We start from the raw sequence: 14,301 nt of genomic DNA, 5'->3' as shown, positions 1-14,301 counted from the left end.
AATGTATATGTTTACAATCTTTATTTAATCCTGTTTTTGAGAGCCTGTGATTCAGGCTCTGTTTGCTCTATGTCCCTGTTAAAAGTGTTCATTCATTCCACTCCGTGGCAGCAAGTACCAAGAAAAAGAAATGTTCCTCTATCACCTTCCATCACAGTATACAGATGTGAAATGCAGGTGGCGCTCTAACGCAGCTGAACACTTGCCATGTGCTCATTCATAGACATTCAGTCTATTTTATGATCACACACTCCTTCCCCACTGTTTCATCAAAGATCTCGGCCTCTGAGTGGACTACAAGCTTAAGCTAGGTGTCGTTGGAAAGCCACCATTCTCAGTTTTGCATTGATATATAATGTTTATGATATTTTATTTTATTCAAAATAAGTAATTTTTTGAAAAACCTTTACTATTTATAATTCAACATCTTAACCACAGGATGGTGCTCATTTTTGACACCGAGGTTGTCAGGTCTTATTTTATATAATATAAATGCAAAAGTAATGGAGTTCTGTGAAAAGTTCAGATTTAAGGTTTTAGATGGTACCGCAAATTACTATTTACAGGGACTTATTGCACACTACTAGCCCCGTCCACTGGTCCCACCGATGGGACTTTGAGTTAATACTTACTCCTTGAAATGTTGCTGTGTAAACAGTGCTCATTATGCACACCACCTTTATCAATTTATGGCTTTATTTGATAAATTCCCTCTTTCTCAAAGAAATTAAACACATTTAACACATTGTATGCAGAATATCTACAAAATTATGCACACTTTTTTGGTCCTAACCAAAAAGACCCAAACACCACTTAAAAATGGACAAAAAAGAAGGTCCCCATAAGGGCACATTCAAGCCTATTAAATGCATATCGTAATGTTACTTGTAGTCCAAGGTGTTGTGGAATATGTCGTTTTATGCACCAAAAACAAGATGAACTGCCATTTGAAAAAGCAGAACAGGTACAAATATCCCACCTGAATCCTTAATCAGACTGAATTAATCACTCTTTAAAATCATCATATACACGGCTATAAATATTGCTATGGAGAATGTCTTATATAATCCAGTGCATCATTGGCTCTCCCCAAGTGTGGGGTCAGTGCGTTACAAAGCCCCTAGAGTCAAAAATTAAACAACCAAGTCAATATATATCACACACCCAGTGTGAACAGATAGAAATGATTCTGGATTGCATATCAACAAAAAATGATCAGACAAGCTTCATTTCTTCACGTTCACATCCGCTTTAAATTAAAGGGAGGTTGAGCAGTCACAATCAAACATATAAGGGCTACATTTCATATTAAATGGTCAGAGGAATGTATAGTGTGTTTTCACGGGCTCAGAGCCCCAGGAGCTGGCTCGTGTTTTCACTGGCTGCTGCTCAGGCTTCACTGCTGCACTCATAGATGTTGTCTTCCACCAGTGCGATGACCTGCTCAAACTTGTGCTGCAGCTGCGTGCGTCGAGTGGTAGGGTTCGAGTCCAGCGCGCTCACCACCTGAGAAAATGAGAAAGGGATCAACATACATCAGATTTGAAAACATTATATTTATGAGCTTTTTAAAGGCTTCAGGACAGGCCAGTAAAAGAGCAAACTAGTGGAAAAAACGAGAGTGAATGCGATTGGAATGATGCTGGCTGGAGTCACACCCATCACCTCTTTATTGCTTTGTACACACAGTACACAATTCTAATTTGTTTTTCAAATCCACTCTTTAAGACTGACTGTCCGCATTTGTGCCCATAGTGTTGTCAATATCCAGTGTATCCACATTGGTTGCCAAAGTAATGATTTGAGTTTCACATGCCAAAAATCAGATTTTTGTTGCCTGCCTGAACAAAGCTTTAATGTGGTATGGTCAGTTACACTACCCAACGCCACAGCTCCAACAAGAATATGACACTTGAGAGATGAGTTAATCTAAAATCTATGTAACTGCTCACATGTTCTCTGACCATAATGAGAAAGTGACAGCGAACCCAAAACAATCTGGCTGCTTCACACATGTATCAGCATTACAGTTTGTCTGCTTGTTTTGCAAACCCGCATGTGAGCACTTATTCATGTCAGACAGCCTCTAATCATATAGCAGCTGCCGGTACAGAATGAGCCGCAATCAGTGCGTTTCACTGTGCTGTTTCTGACCCGCTGGGCTCAGCTCATGGTGAAAGAATGGACCTTAAAATTAGAGCAGGACATCTGGGTGCAGAACGCTCACACATGCACAGGAACATGACATGATCACAGGTGAATGCCGGCAGACTTCAGGAGAGACTCAATGATTGAGTTTACACACCAATATTTGGATATTAATCAGAATATGGTCATATTAAGACTGCAAAAGAGACGGTGAACGCTTTTTAGAAATCTGAAGACAGCTGACATATGCCTATTTTCATGAGAATTTTTGGTCACCTTTATAATATCCACTGTAATAGAATATTGATTTATGTCCTTAGTTGCTATTACATTTTATTGATGAAATTACATTATAACAGACAGTTGTGAAAAGTTAAGCTATTGAATTTTTTGAGTGAAACATGTTTTTTTTTTTTTTACTTTGTGAGACCCTGTGTCCACATACGTAGACATTACATTTTGGCATTTCTATAGGCTATGCTTTATTATTTTTTTTTTAAACCAAATGATCTCAGTTCAGTAGACTCTAGGCTGTCATTAAAGGAGTAAACTTTCAGCGCACAGAGTCATGTGACAAAACAACATGGTGCCGATTAGGGCTGTGTGATAGGATGATGTAATTGGATATCGACGATGTCTTACAAAGATCCCTATGCTTAATAAGAAAAGACAGTGATTGACAATATCGGAAAATGGCAAAACCATGGATCTGGGAAGTCACCAAATGTCTTAAACAGTAGCCCAGGGTGGGGGGGCCTGGGTAGCTTAGTGGTAAAGACGCTGGCTACCACCCCTGGAGTTCGCTAGTTCAAATCCCAGGGCATGCTGAGTGACTCCAGCCAGGTCTCCTAAGCAACCAAATTGGCCCGGTTGCTAGGGAGGGTAGAGTCACATAGGGTAACCTCCTCGTGGTCGATATAATGTGGTTTGTTCTCGGTGGGGCGCGTGGTGAGTTGAGCGTGGTTGCCGCGGTGGATGGCGTGAAGCTGCCACACACGCTATGTCTCCGTGGCAACATACTCAAAAAGCCATGTGATAAGATGCGCGGGTTGACGGTCTCAGACGCAGAGGCAACTGGGATTCGTCCTCCGCCACCCAGACTGAAACGAATCACTACGCGACCACAAGGACTTAAAAGCACATTGGGAATTGGGCATTCCAAATTGGAAGAAAAAGGGGAGAAACCCCCCCCCCCAAAAAAAACCAGTAGCCCAGGGTGTGAAACTAGCACCCGCCACACACCAAATGCAATGAGGCTGAATCAAGTTCGCAAGCTCTTTGTCCAAATGCGTTTCATGCACAGGTAATTTTACTCATCTACCCGCAAAAGGCGGGTGACCTGTAAGACGTCTCGGAGTGACACATGACAAGAAATGCTGTTAGACACAAGGACACAAGCTTGAAGAAACACATCTATGAGAATGCTGCAAAGGATCTCCGGTCATCTCAGGAGGTGCTGTGAGTTTAGTTCGCTTTATTTCCACGGACCAGTTCGTGGTTAACATGCATTGTGAACGCAACTCTGCAGGTTCAGTAATATATCTTACTATTAAAGAAGCAAAGACGAAAGTGATTAAATCATAAAGTAATACAAGACACGTTCACCTTGAACCTAAAATCGAGTTCTATTTTCTTTTCTTTAGACAGCATTAACTGTATTACCAAAATGCAATAAAAACACAAATTCAATAAGAACACACATTTGGCAGCATTATTTTGGGAACACAAGGGAATTTATTAGGTTTATTTATGATGATTATTATTGTCTTTACATTTATAATTGTCTTTAGTTCTTAATCTGTAGGCTATTAGTAATTTTCCACCTGTTGTCATTGACGGATGCTTGCTTGATGGAGACGGTAAATGTTTGGATTTGGGGAGGTAGTTAAATACGATTTTTTTATCATTTTTTTTTTTTCGTTTAGTTTAAAGTGCAATTTGAATTTAGAAATGTCTTTTGTTTATGTTTTTCTTGTTTCAATAAATCAATTGCATTTTTAAAGCAAAATCAATAAAGCAAAAAAAAAAAAAAAATTCACCGCCATCGGCAGGGGATATCGCAATATTTTTTAAGACGATTGTCGCTAAAATTCTTTTTACATATCGCCCAGCCCTGGTGCCAATCTCAGCCCAGTTTGTCTTTTGGAGAAACAGCAACAAAACTACATCTGATAAGAGAACAGCTTAAGTTTTCACATTAAAACCTGTTTGAGTCAAAAGACAGTTTCTAGATTCATCCAATATGCCATTTTAAAAAATGCAACAATTTATCTCAAAATGTATCTAAAAAATCCACATATGTGGATATCAGTTTTTAGGAAAACTATTTGCTCTACAATTATACATTTATTTATTTATTTATTTTGCTTGTTTATTTGGTGCTACTAGTTACAAATCAAAAAGTGGAATGGAAAATGCACACAGCAGTCACACGGGGGTCTCAGGAGGATAATAGCATTTTATAAAGATTAAAAGAATTGAATTCATTTCACTCTTATGTGCAGTTACAGGGATATGAATGAGAATGAATGAGTTGATCAAATTACCTCCTAAAATTGCTAAAATGCAGCTTCATAAACAGTTCTGTGCAAGTTACTCAAAGTAATCCACCAAAAAATACTAATTACTTCTCTAAAATTTCTCCTTATTCATTGTCAAACACAAGGTGAAAACCCTCTTCAGCAGTCAAAAATAAACATAATTCATGTTTTAAATTATTCCACATAAATAATTGTATTTTAGAAATATATGTACCCTAAATAATGGAATTTTAAGTAGTTAACTTAATTTAAGTATTTCCAGAAGAGAATAGCAGGTAAACAACAAGCATGTCTTAGTTTATTTGGAATATGCTGATTACATGTAAACAGGAGTATTCCAATTCCTGGCAGGCATTTCAACTCTTCAGAATAAAGATTACCAGATATGAGATCAGAAATCAGAAAATTATGTACATGTAAATGTGGTCAGTGTCCCGTCTCAATCTCTGCAACCAATATAACAAAACTTTTTAATAAAAAGCTGACTCACCTGATTGCGATATCTCTTGGCATATTTGTAGACTTCAGTTAAGGCCAGGTTTGTGTTGAACTCATTCCTGTATTTCTGTAGGACATGAGCAGGACAAAATACATTTAGTCAACGAGATTTTTTTCAAGCCAGACATCAGATTTTATATTTGCTTGATATTTCATGTACAACTCTTCAAATGTATAATACATGAGTAGAATGATGCATCTAAACACGCTGGCTCTTTTCCTAATCCTAGTTAAGATAAAGTTTTAAAAACGCATCTCAAAGCCCTGTGACCTATTCCATTCCACTGTGCTGCATCTGGCTGTTTTGAGAACGAGTCCTGTGTGAACGGCCCCTACAGCAGCATTCTAACTGAAATGGAACCTCTTAAATGTCTGATTTCAAATGCCCTACATAGGCAGCAAATCTGTGCGCCATACAAGTAATTCGCAATTCGCAATTGATTCCAACGGAGTTTGATGTTAGCATGTTGCTAAGCTAACACTGTGCAACTCTAATAAGCATGAAAATACATAGCAAACACAAATATTGAGTCAATAATTTATTTGCAATTAGATTAAACTATTTTATTTATACATTTATAATGATAATTTCTCTTGCATTGTCCACCATCTTTATTTTTCACTGAGTTAGTCATAGTGCATTATGGGATTGTCTTCCATGTGAATGATATGAGATGCTGCCTTCGATTTGGCCAAAAGGTATCTTATAACCTTTTGGAACAGCCTTCATGTTGGGAGTGTGCCTATGTAGAGGTCAACGGGACCCGACAAACCGCCGAGTTTCAGGCCAGGTTCGGGTCATTATAACTTTGGGTTTGGGTTGGGTTTATAATTAATAATAAAAAAAAAAAATTATTATTATAAATATTTTTATAATATATATTTAATATAATATAGGCTACATTTACATATTATTTGTATTTATTTATTTATAATTTTTTACTTGTTAGGGGCTGTTCACACTGAAAATGATTTTGCGTGCATCTTGATTTAAATATGTGCTGCACAGACATCTTTGACAGCTGCGCTATGTCTCGCTGTTTGTTCATCGTCTAGCGCAGGACTGCCACATCTATTAGACACTGTGTCAAGTTCAAAAGACAAGTTCTGCTTCATTCATTTTGCCGCAAGGTTCACAAAGATTTGACTTCATGTGACTGTTACAATGTTACACATGATTCCAGATTGTTCTTCACCCAGCAAAGTTTCAGTGCTTGATAAACGGTAAGCCATCGTTTGTTCCCTTTTGCTCTGGTGTGCTAATGGGTCTCCATGCCTTGTGTATGTTTATTGATACTTTATAAAGAGAGATTTCGGGTTCGGGCTTCAACTTGCCTGTGCTGACCTCTCCACCTGACACCTTGAAATTGCATTTTACTGGTGACAGAAATGTAACTGTTAATGGGGAAGTTGAACAGGAAGTGTGTGTTCAGCTCACCCTCGACTCCTCAGCGAGGTGAGCATTCATTTCCTGTTCGCTGAGCGGTGACATCTCCTGAATCTGTTTATAATAACACTGCACTCTCTTCTTATACTCCGGGATCTCTTTGGCATACAGCAACTTATTGGTGGGAGAATCCTGAAAAAAAGACAAAAAAAATTATAGATGCTAAAAACACATTAACAGTTGATGTATGTATCTTTTTGACCTTATCATGGGTTTGATTATTAGGATCATTCCCACATCTGTATTTTTGTTACAGGATACTACTTGTTAACCTCAAAAAATAAACTCAAACGGTTTTTTACATTTTTGTTCTGAGACGTGCATAGTGGATCCTCTGAGCACACTCCCTGCTGAACCACTTCCTGTCTGACTCTATTTGTCTGCTGGCCTCTGACCTTTGACCTCATCTACTTCTGTCTGCAGTTCACCCGGCTTACATATTCACATATGATTCATACTCATAACCTGCCTGTATAAGAACATGTCAGGGCCACACACACATCAGAAGTAGCAATAAATGAATGTCAACTAAAACCTTCATCAGCCAAACAAAAAAAGACACTTCATCTAATTGCACTTCAGCAGTCAGATGGACTTCAAAGACAAATCATTATTTTTATTCATGTTGAAACATGAGGACATTTGTGCTGAGGATGTTGGCTAACAGACAACCACACATCCCAGAGGGTCACACAAGTGTGTTTATGAGTTGGGACATTGATGTAGTGCTGGTCAAGGGTTATGTCATGGATTAAACCAGTGCTCAACTGATATATCTATACTTATGGACATAAAAGTTTGACGTCAGAAGTAGCATAGCATCTATGTGAAAATGTCAATGTTGGTTCAAGGGTTAAACTTTTTATTTAGTGGTGGATTTACTGAAAATAAACAAAAGAGACATAGTGACACACTTAGACCCAGGCTTATGTGTGTAAAAATGTGCAAATGTGATAGCACACACACAACATGTCTGGACTGATCTACTAATATAGTCAAATGAGGATTGCGTCGTTCTAGATGTTCAAAATACTTTTCTAGGGGTGGGAATTGAGAACCATTTTTGAAAAAATATTCATAACATGTGGTTTCATTAAGAGTTCTCGAACGTGCACTTTTACACTGATGCGGATGAAACACAGTTCTAAAATACTCCGACAGTGTTTCCTGCTACTGAATCTACAGCACGACTAGTGTAGTCCGAACAAACTTTATTGCCATTCTCTTTATAAAAAGTTTAATTTCCTTTTCAATGTCAAAATGGCCTTTAAATTAACAGATTACAAAGAACTTTGGAAAAAACCCTGAACGTTTAAAAAACTACCACCAACACCATAGAAATATAGCCAAATATAACATTTAGTCAGAGGTGGGTAGTAACGCGCTACATTTACTCAAGTAACTTTTTGGGAAAAATTTTACTTTTAGAGTAGGTTTAAAAGTGGGTACTTTTTACTCTAACTCAAGTAAATTTCGAGTTACATTTTTGTACTTTGTTACAATGGGCGGCATTCCTGTCGTTACATTACTGGGTTTAATTTTAATTCATGTGTAATTTATTGAGAGATTATTGAATGGGACTTTTATGACAGCAGAAGTTCACACAGCTGCGCGCTGTCACAGATTGTCACTCAAGTCGAGTCATCACTGCTGCAGCATCAAACTTTCTTCGCTCCACACAGTGAAAAAAGACGTTTCGTCATGCAATGCCTTCATTTAACACCAAGACAGCGGATATTTCAAGATTAAAATTGTAGCTCCAGATTAAGGCAGCACTCTGAGGTAAATTGTGGCTCTAATGATATTTTCTGTGACATGGTGATGGTCATTTTCAGGGTGATTCTGTAAATATGGGCTCTTATGACATCAGTTTTTAAGTGTACATTTTTAATTCAGTGCAGCAATATATCAGTGTGCTTTGTCCTGCGTCCCGCATGTCATGAGCAGTATTTACGCATTTACTCTGCACCCTCACGGGGGTACTGGAAACTATCGCAGCTACTTCAGGCTGATTAAGGCAGGGAAACATCCTTATCCGGTGGATTAAACTGCCTACTGTATAAATCCATGTAAACATCGACGTCAAGTGTAAATGCCTTTTGCTCTGCCGATTGCGTGATTGACTACTGGAGCATGAACAGACAGCATTTCTGCGCGAGCACATCAAGGTACGTGCATGAGAGATGTGCGGGCGTGAGGCAATTGTATGGCGAAGAGAGTTCGGGGTTGGTGTCCTATGCAGGCTGCGTACTCTGCGTTTAGAGAGCGGCAGTACGGCTGTACAGAACTAATGATCTAAATTCTTTCGACACTGAAAACTGTAACTACACTGAACTAAGAATCCACGCAGGACTTTAAAAGCTATGAAATAGCTAAAGTAGGCATTAATAAAGCATGATCATGCTTTAGTTAAAATTTCAGCATTATATATAATGTCCCTGTGGGACATTGTTCACGTTTTTCCGTAATAATTACTAGAAAGATTTCCAAACCTCTCTTCTTTTTGACAAATTCATCCATATCTGACAAGAGCCCTTTCACCCAAAAATGAAAATTCTCTCATTATTTACTCACCCTCATGCCATCCCAGATGTGTATGACTTCCTTTCATCTTCTGAACTCAAATGAAGATTTTTAGGTTTATACAATACAAGTGAATGGGTGGCAACATTTTAAAGCTAAAAAAAAATCACATAAGTCAGCATAAAAGTAATCCATAAGACTCCAGTGATTAAATCAGTATCTTCAGAAGTGATGTGATATCAGGATAAGAAACAGATCACTTTCACATTCTTCTTCTTGTGTTTTTGGTGATTCACATTCTTCTCTGCATATTGCCCCCTGCTGGGCAGGGAGAAGAATTTCTAGTAAAAAATGACAAATATTGATCTTTTTCTCACCCACACCTATCATATCACTTCTGAAGATATGGATTTAACCACTGGAGTCATATGGATTACTTCTGCCTTCATGTGCTTTTTGGAGCATCAACATTTTGGCACCCATCGACTCGCATTGTACGGACCAACAGAACTGAAATATTCTTCTGAAAATCTTAATTTGTGTTCTGCAGATGAAAGGAAGTCATCCATATCTGGGATGGCAAGAGGGTGAGTAAATGATGAGAAAATTAAAATTTTTGGGTGAACTATCCCTTTAAAGTGATAGCTCAGCCATAATTTAATATTCTGTCATCATTTCCCTACCCTCATGTTGTTCCAAACCCATGTGACCCTTTATATTCTGTGGAACACAAACTATGTGAATATGATGAATGATGACAGAATTTCCATTAATAATAAGGGTAACACTTTATTTTGATGGTCACAAGTAGATACATAACTGACTATAAGTGACTTATCAACTGGCTTGCTATAGCTAGTAAACAGTGTTTCAAAAAACATTTAGTAGACTTTCAGTAGCCTGTATATATATCTTTATTAATGACCTTTTAATGAACTGATGTTCTCAACAATAATGTAAGTAGGTCATTAATAAAAATCTATATACAGGCTACTGAAAGTCTACTGAATGTTTGTTGAAACACTGTTTATTAGCTATAGCAAGCCAGTTGATAAGTCACTTATAGTCAGTTAAATATCTACTTGGGACCATCAAAATAAAGTGTTACCATAATAAGAATAATAATTCTATAATATATGTTAAATGTGTATTATGTAATAGAATATAGGAGAGTTAACGTCCATTATGTCATTTGTGAAAGAAAGGAGTTACTCACTACTTGAGTACTCTTTTAATTGGATACTTTCTTACTCTTGCTCAAGTAATTACTTATGTTAGTACTTTTACTTGTACTTGAGTTATTTTTTTTTTAAAGTAATTGTACTTTTACTTGAGTACTCTACCCACCTCTGCATTTATTTGATATCTTAATATTTAAATGGTCATTCTGCCATGGGGCCACTAATCATTACAGATCAGGACAGACCTTGTCTTGCTGAGACTATTGTTAAAGTAAGGCTAGACTAATTTTATCGAGCCAGCTACTAGGCTACAACAATAATATGTATGTTTTTTGTTTTTTCTGGATAGCAAGCCAGCAAGGCGCTAGCTACTAATTTAATAACTGCAAGTTCACACACACAGTAAGGCAACATACGTTTGCGTGGCGTACTGGCATTCCAAATTTAAATTAATATTGAAATCATCATTGGGCCAACTTGCCATTATTAATAACAGGACTTAGTGTTAGCTGATTACAACTGTATTTTAGTTATTACTACAAGTAGAAAATGTTACTGTGTGCACAGCAGAGTTTTAGCAAACTACTCTTCAGTCACTTACAAATTATCTGCAAATGGCAACAAGAGTTCACTTTTTCAGTCATCTTAGTTGTCACATAGAGTGATGTCTCTCAGTTTTCAAAAACAGTTTGGAAATATGAGCAGAACTGTCACAACTTACTATTATCTCACTGAATTACATGGGATGATTGTGCCCGTGTTTCACTGCCACTTTTCTGCCGCATGTTTTACACAAACATCTTCCAAGAACAATCCCTCTGTATTTTTATGGAACCCAAAATATTTCCACTCTGCCGACTTAACCCTATTTGAATGTGGATAAAGTGTTGGCAGCATTCCTCCTTTAGCCACGTTTCTCTTCCATGCTGGTTTGTTTACATCAGTGTGTGCATGTGTCATTTGTGCCACGTACATGCAGTGTTGAGAATCTTGATATGTTGATGGGACATAAACTACTGTGTGATCAGAAAAATCTAAACAACTTGGCCAAAAGGTTATCTAGAATTATTTACGGTATTTTGAAGTGCCCATGATAACAATATCATGCATGCTATTTATCGTGATATACCGTATAACTGAATACCGTCACATGCCTACTCTTATGAACCGGTTCTTTTGAATCTACAACGCGAAAACATACAGCGTGACTACTGTATTCCGATTCTGGAACACATGACACTTATGAACCGGTTCTTTCAAATCTACAACATGAAAACCTACAGCACAAGCAGTGTAGACTGATTCATGGATGAATAATTCTTTTGAGCCAGTTCTTTTGAATCTACAGCAAGAAAACATACAGCGTGACCAGCGTTATCCGATTCTTCAACAAATGACTCTTATGAACCAGTTCTTTTGAATCTACTGCACGAAAACATACAGCACGAGCAGTATAGTCTGATTCCTGAATTAATGACTCTTATGAACCAGTTCTTTTGAATCTACAGCACGAAAACTTTAGGGGTGTAACAGTTTGAATTTCTCACGGTTCAGTTTGTATCACAGTTTTAGGGTCATGGTTTCGGTACGGTTCGGTATTTGTTTGGATTTGGCAGTAATATTTTTTTCTGAACAAAGAATTATCTATTTGGTAAACACTTCAACAGGTTTGCCCTTAAATAATAATTATTGTTTTACAACAATAACCATAGTTTAACCATGGCATTTGTAGTAAAATCATAGTAACCACAATATAAACATGGTTACTGTCATGGTTACAATATATAGTAAAATCATGGTTAATATTTAGAAACTACAAAATTACTATAGTAAAACCATGGTTAATTTTCGTCAGGGTCCTTAACAAAAAAAAAATTAAAAAAAATTCTCTAATTACTAAATCTACATTTTAACTTAATACCACCACTAATACGCTACATGCAACAACATAAAGTGCACTTCACACTCATCTCAACATATGCTGTACATCACTATAAAAGGAATAACTTTGCTATTAAAATGCATACGAGAAGTGATGTGATAATGCTGCTCGAGTATTTTAATAATACGTGGAAATCCCACATGAACACCCCAAGCGCTTAAGTTATTGTTTCATGTCTGCTTAAAAATGGAAGGGAGTGTGTGCAGTTTCGGCTCACCTGCGGCTCTTTCCCTGGGTGATGTCGGCATAAATGATTAATCATGTATCAATGTATTGCTATAATGGCATCTTAATGGCATTAATCAAAGCACATTATTGACGCTTGCGATAGATTACAGCTGCATGAGGAAACAGGAAGAAATTTCGTGTGCGTTTTAAATAAACCCTCACGTCAAAGCAAGTCAGAGCACTCATGTCAAGCGATGTCTGCAAACAAGTGATGTCTGCAAAAAAGTCCCTGTTTTGTAAACATCTTTTGACCATCGCTGTTGTAATTGACTGCAAAAAGAAAATGTTTCCATACAGGAGACCTGAATAACACAGGGGGCTTCTATATCAGCGGCTCCTTTTCTCCGCTTGCCATTTTCAACTACACACAACGTGCGCAGAACAGTGATGTCATCAAGTTGACCCACGAGAAACACAGTCGGAGCATATCCATCTTCAGATACATTCAGGTGCATTAGTGGAGGTTGTAACTGTGCCTGTCTGTTTGATGATTTGTTTTCTTTACCAAAACCTGTGCTCCAGATGCATCATTAAACTTGAGGTGAACCGACCGCGGTACCAATGCTTCCCGAAACGTGTGACGAACTGTACGGTCCGTTTTTTTACCGAGAACCTTTACACCCCTAGAAAACATAAAGTAACTAGTATAGTCTAATTCCCAAACAAATGACTCTTATGAACTAGTTCTTTTGAATCTACAGTGTGACTACATACAGCGTGACCAGCGTAGTCCGATCCTTGAACAAATGACTCGTAACACTTTACAATAAGGTTCCATTTGTTAACTTTAGTAAATGCATTAGTTACCATGAATAAACAAAAAACAATATATCTGTTACAGCATTTATTAATCTTTGTTAATGTTAGTTAATAAATATACATTTGTTCATTGTTAGTTCATGTTAGTTCATAGTGCATTAAGTAATGTTAGCTAAAACAACTTTTGATTTTAAAAATGTATTAGTATATGATGAAATTAACTAAGATTAATAAATGGTTAATAAGTATTGTTCTTTGTTAGTTCATGTTAACTAATGTTGTTAACTAATGTTGTTAACTAATGTTAACAAATAACCTTATTGTAAAGTGTTACCAGTGACTCTTCTGAACCAGATCTTTTTAGTGAATCAAAAACATACAAACTGACCAGCATAGTCTGATTCTTGAAGAAATGACTCTTCTGAACCAGATCTTTTTAATGAAACAAAAACTTACAGAGTGACCACTGAAGTCCAATTCGTGAATGAATGACTCACAAATTGAAAAAAATGCTTTTCTTGTTTCCAAAGAATTCATCAAAAGTACTAAAACAATCATTAAAGGAACCATTAAGGAAGCAGAATAGTTAAACTCACTTTAGTTTAGGGATTCCCATCCCTTGTCTTGTCAGTTTTTTGCAGGTTTCCTTTAATTCATATGGAATTTGAGGGCAAAGCCAATACATACAGTATAGATTAAATAGCACACACAAAGTGATTTATTTATCCATAATGTCATGCTAACTTGATGAGTAAATATGACTGAAAGTCAGGTATTAATCTGATTGGCAAGTGAGCTGCAGGTCTAACATTTTGTTGTTACACTCTGTGTCCAACCTATTTGTACATAGTGATATTTGTACAATTGTTCTTAGTAAATCATTTGCATTGTCAGACTCAGCAGCTTATTCTGGCCAAGAACAGCCCGGTTAGACAGGAAGAGACCATCTTACTTACAGGTGACTAACCACAGTTTATTTCTCTGTGCTGTTTCGGGATGGGTTAACCTGAAATCATTGATATCACAATAAAAGTT

The 14,301-nt window shown here is 37.1% G+C and overlaps 1 protein-coding gene across 1 annotated transcript in view; it reads right to left on the bottom strand.

Annotated features, from left to right (window-relative positions):
- Positions 1-25: 25 nt before the first annotated feature.
- LOC127424005 (plexin-D1-like) overlaps positions 26-14,301 on the bottom strand; it is a 161,607-nt gene continuing 147,331 nt past the window's right edge. Inside the window, exons 34-36 of the mRNA XM_051668755.1 lie at positions 6,625-6,765; positions 5,179-5,253; positions 26-1,506 (exon numbers count right to left, since the gene is read on the bottom strand). Coding sequence (XP_051524715.1) covers positions 1,390-1,506; positions 5,179-5,253; positions 6,625-6,765 — 333 coding nt within the window. The 3' untranslated portion in view covers positions 26-1,389. The remainder of the gene's footprint in view (positions 1,507-5,178; positions 5,254-6,624; positions 6,766-14,301) is intronic.

Source organism: Myxocyprinus asiaticus, chromosome 33 (assembly GCF_019703515.2).
Source record: "Myxocyprinus asiaticus isolate MX2 ecotype Aquarium Trade chromosome 33, UBuf_Myxa_2, whole genome shotgun sequence".
NCBI classification, from domain to species: Eukaryota; Metazoa; Chordata; class Actinopteri; order Cypriniformes; family Catostomidae; genus Myxocyprinus; species Myxocyprinus asiaticus.
The sequence above is the reverse complement of the archived record's forward strand: the minus strand, read 5'-3'. Positions and strand labels throughout refer to the sequence as shown.